This window comes from Psammomys obesus, unplaced genomic scaffold (assembly GCF_907164565.1).
Source record: "Psammomys obesus unplaced genomic scaffold, mPsaObe1.curated_primary_1811, whole genome shotgun sequence".
Classification (NCBI taxonomy): Eukaryota; Metazoa; Chordata; class Mammalia; order Rodentia; family Muridae; genus Psammomys; species Psammomys obesus.
This window is the reverse complement of record NW_026596125.1, coordinates 5,796,874-5,801,710: the sequence shown is the minus strand read 5'-3', so window position 1 is coordinate 5,801,710 and position 4,837 is coordinate 5,796,874. Positions and strand designations below refer to the sequence as shown.

The 4,837-nt window shown below is 39.8% G+C and overlaps 1 protein-coding gene across 3 annotated transcripts in view; it reads left to right on the top strand.

Annotated features, from left to right (window-relative positions):
• The window catches only part of Armh3 (armadillo like helical domain containing 3), a 176,170-nt gene that overhangs the window by 40,738 nt on the left and 130,595 nt on the right, over nt 1–4,837 (top strand). For all 3 annotated transcript variants that reach the window (XM_055591672.1, XM_055591670.1, XM_055591671.1), the window contains exons 12-14: nt 1,771–1,817; nt 2,502–2,577; nt 4,493–4,586. In XM_055591672.1, coding sequence (XP_055447647.1) covers nt 1,771–1,817; nt 2,502–2,577; nt 4,493–4,586 — 217 coding nt within the window. The remainder of the gene's footprint in view (nt 1–1,770; nt 1,818–2,501; nt 2,578–4,492; nt 4,587–4,837) is intronic.

Genomic DNA, 4,837 nt, shown 5'->3' with positions numbered 1-4,837 from the left:
ATAAAATAAAATAAAATAAAATAAAATAAAATAAAATAAAATAAAATAAAATATATTTTTTTGAGACAAGGTTTTTCTGTGTAGCGCTGGCTGTCCTAGAATTCACTCTGTAGACCAGGCTGGCCTCAAACTCACAGATCAGCTGCCTCTGCTTCCTGAGTGCAGGGACAAAAGGTGTGTAAAACCACTGTCTGGCAATAAAATAAATTTTCAAAAAGATAATTTTTTAAAAAGAAGTATAAAAAGGAAAAAGGGAGGAGGAATAAATAAATCTAGTGGATGCTAAAATGCAGGGAAATTTGGAACCCACCTTGGGGGCTTTAGTGTCCAAGTGCCCTAGAGATGAGACAGTTTCTTGAGTTTATTACAGAAAACAACTGTTCCTCCCACTGGGGCAGTTTTTCTCCTGGTTCCTTTTCATACTTACCCTTTTTCGTCTTAGAGCCTAATTTTAAAAGAATCTTCTTAAAAATGCTTTAACTCTGAGACGTAAATCACTGAAGTGTCTCAGAGGCTATGGAAGCAGAAATTTTGTACTGATATTTGATTATATGAATTAGATATAATTACATTGTTCTCAGACATCTTCAAGTTTTTTTTTTTTTTTTAAAGTAGGTATCATGAGAATTTTAGTTTCTTTAAAAACTGTTGTGTTACATGAATGTTTCTGTTTTAATCCCAGGTGTGGGATATGGGGCTGCTTCAGATTGTCCATAGCTGTTACTGTGATGGTCTTGTGCTCTAGGAGGGGTGTGATGTTGCCACTGCAGATAGTTTAATTCTAGGGACTCTGGAGAGGGCCTTGGTGGCTGCTGCTCTTCCTGCTGCTGCATTTGCTATTGTTGGTTTGCTGGATTGCTGGATATTCTGACGACAGAGATTGGACTTGCCCCTAGGAACTCTGATCAACAAAAAGTAGTCTGAAAAGGTCTTTGCTCCCCTTTCCCTCTAACCTTCTTTCTCAACCACCTAGTGTTGGGTGGTTGGAAGGAATTCGGGTGGAGAAGGGTGGTAGATATAAGAACCCAATAAAATAGCTAAAAAAGTATGCCTACAATAGGCCTAGTCTCATGAAGTCCAAGCTGGCCTTGAACTTGTTACATAGCTGAGGATGACCTTGAACTGATCCTTCCTCTGCTTTTCAAGTGCTTAATTTGCTGGTGTGCACTGCCACATCTGAGTGTTGAAATCATATGAGCTAAAGACAGCTTGTGCCAGTTATTTATCTGCCTTTCCTGTAAGCTAAAATTCTGTGATATGAAAGGAGAACAGGTTTTCCATAAATTGTTCCAGCTGATTGATATCAGCCTACTTTCTCTGAGGTTTAAAAAATTATTTTCTTTTCTTTTGAGACAGTAGCTCAGGTAGGCCTCCATTCCCTATGTAGCCCAGACTGACCTTGAACTTCGGAGTTTGGAATTATAGTTGTGAGGTATCAGGACAAGCTTGAAATTCTTTGTTAGTTTCTGGCTACAAATTAGCAGCTGTTAGGAAACATAGCGATTAGCATATTTAGGTTAACGCCTACCTTGACATTATTATTAAAGACATTGAAAGGCTAGATGATTTAATAGGAATCTAATTTTATTTATTATTTGTAAGTCTTTTACAGTTTTCAAAGTGGACTGATTTTGTGTGTGGCCGATGGGCCAGAGTTCCTTGTTCTTTGCTACTAGAGGCATTGTTTTTTTTTCTGAATTAAATTCTTGGGTACAGAGCCCCTCTGCTGTCTTCCTGTGTAAAATCTGTGGTTCCTCTTTTCTTCCACAGGTGGGCAGCATGTTCATAGCAGACGCCCATGAGAAAATCTCGGTACAGTAAGTACTTGGACTTTAGTGCAGGCTGACTTGCTGATAGATCAGAGGATATAACCTCTTGTCAAGCTTTTGCAGATTGAAACTTTTCTTTTTAATGATTTGTGAAGTGTTTGTTGGGTTTTAAGTAGCAATGGATTCTTAGAGATCCCTGCTTTAGAGGCTGGGGTTGGTAGAATTCTTGCTTAGTGTGCATGAAGCCCTCGGCTTGATCATCAACATTAAATAAAAGTGTGATGGGCATATGCCTGTTATCCCAGTCCTCCTGAGGTGGAGGTTGGAGGATCAGAAGTTTACCATCATCCTCTGCTACATAGTGAGCTTGAGGCCAATCTGGGCAACATGAGACCCTATGTGTAGTCCTGGCTGTCCTGGAACTCTCTGTATAGAACTTGCTGGCCTCAAACTTGTAGCAATCTTCCTGTCTCTGCCTCCTGAGTGTTAGGGTCACCATTACTAACTGTCTCTGGAATGAAATGACTAATGGCTGGGTATCTGCCTCTTACAGGTGGAGTTGGGTAGGGGTGGGAAGAACTGGTCCTAGGGTTTCAGGTTCTTAACCTTTGTGCATTTGCATCTGTCCAAAGGATAAATAGAGGGATTGACAATGAGGAGCTCTTAATTGTTATAATGTATTACATTCTCTACTCTTTAGGAACAAATCTGGTTTGTTCGCTTTTTCTTTAGAACCAATGAGGCCATTCTTCTGGCACTTTATGAAGCTGTCCATTTAAATCGAAACTTCATCACAGTATTGGCTCAGGTTGGTTATCTTAAACATCCCAATCCTGGCTGGACATGGTGGCTTGCACCCTTAATACTAGCACTGGGGAGAGAGAGAGGGCAGGTGGATCTCTGAGTTCCAGGCCAGCCAGGGAAGCAAAGTGAGACACACCCCTTCGCCAATCCCTTTCTCTTTCAAATTTCACATTATCTTTAGTTTTTGTGATGTTGTGGAATAAAATCCAGAACCTTGTACATATTTGGCAAATGCTTTTCTCATTCCAAATCTCTTTCCTCGAATTTTATACAGACTCATTCCATTAAAAAGCCTGTCTGGCTGTGCCTGTTTAAACTCTGTTTGGCATTAGTCAGTGGCTTGTACTTTGTGTTGTCCTTAGTGAATGTGTTCAGCTGGGCATGCAAAGTTAATGGTTGGACTGGTTTACTCACCCCCTGTGAAAGAGTTGAGATCACTGCATTTCACCTATCAGGATCTGCTGGAATTATTTGCTTTATGGAGTTAACGGAGTTTTCTCTTAGGCTGTCTTCTTTATAAATCTTTATGGAATTACAGTGTGATACTATAGGCCAAATCACTTATGCCATTATCTTATCAGTTTCCAGAGAACAAAAGTTAAAAAGCTTTCTAACCAGGATGTGTTGTGTATACACATTGAAACTAAGAAGACATAAGACACTTGCTCATATGCCTAAGGGCTATCTTCGGTAGTTGGCACGGGAAGGGACTAAAACATGCTAGCACTATCTTAACAGACTCAGGTGTCTTTATTTTAATGGCACACTGTTTAAAATACGTATGTAAGTTTCTTTCTTCATTCCTTCCCTATCTGACTTTATTTTAGTGGGACAGGATCTCACCGTGTAGGCCTGATTGGCTGGCTTTGAACTCAGAGATCCACCTGTCTCTGCCTCCAGAACTCTGGGATTAATAGCATATGCTACCATGCTGGTGTATGTGATTCTTTTAAAGTAATCCACTAGTAGAATTTTAACCAATTTAGGCTGTGTTTGAAAATAGTATGCTTTTTTTTTAGTGTGCTTCTGACTCTTACTAGTTTCATAAGATAATGTAAGAAAGTTTATCTACTATTCTCACCAAGTTTCTTGTCTATCAAATTCCATAAGTGACTTTAGAGGAAGTGAGAAAGAGAAAAGACTGGGAAAGGTATTGAAGAGGAAGGGGTTCTAAAACAAGCTACTTCTGAGCATCCTTCTTCCAGTTGATATGGCTGAGGGAACAAGGACACATGCTCAGCTGTGTTGTTCACACTAGATGTCTTTTCTTGCCTCTGCCTTCACACTTCACACTCTCTTACATGACTTTTTCCTTGCACTTACTTGTTTATTTGTGTGCATGTGTAGGGGGAATATAAAAGTGTGGCACATGTAGAGGTCAGAGGATAACTTATGGGAGTTGGTTTTGTTCTTCTACCATATGAGTAGAAGGATCAAACTCAGGTCATTAGCTTGTAAACATGTACCTTTACCCCCTGAGCCATCATGCTGGCCCACATGCTCTTGTTTTATTTTTATTTTTGTTTGTGTGTTTTTGTGGAACAAGAAGGCTGCCATTAGCACAGCTGTTTTTATGGTTCTTAGCATCCCCTTGATTTACCAACATCTATTCTATTTGTCAATTCTGTGGTCATGAAAATAATCCATACATCTGAATACTGTATTAATTATTATTATTATTATATTTTTATGGCTCTACAGAAAAATTTGTGTAATGGAACGGAAATTTCATAATGAAAATTAACCCACAGTGCTTCCTGTTAGAAGCTTAGCAGGCACCAGTAGTAATTGAGCATTCAAGGGTACTAAATGCAGGTCCTCAGTGAGCTGCCAGTCTCCTTGTGACCCTGAAGACCAGTAAACATGGTTAATAGAGAACTAGATGCTCTGTTTTCTTATCCATCTGTGCCCTCTTTCAGAGCCATCCAGAAATGGGGTTGGTGACAACTCCTGTCAGTCCTACTCCAACGACCCCAGTCACTCCACTTGGGACTACACCACCCTCTTCTGATGGTGAGACCACCACTTTTATTGTGTTCTTGAGTAATGCAGTTTTAAATCCCTCCCTTCCTTCCTTCCTTCTGATGGTGAGACCACCACTTTTATTATGTTCTTGAGTAATACAGTTTTAAATCCTTCCTTCCTTCCTTCCTTCTGATGGTGAGACCACCACTTTTATTGTGTTCTTGAGTAATACAATTTTAAATCCCTTCCTTTCTTCCTTCCTTCCTTCCTTCCTTCCTTCCTTCCTTCCTTCCTTCCTT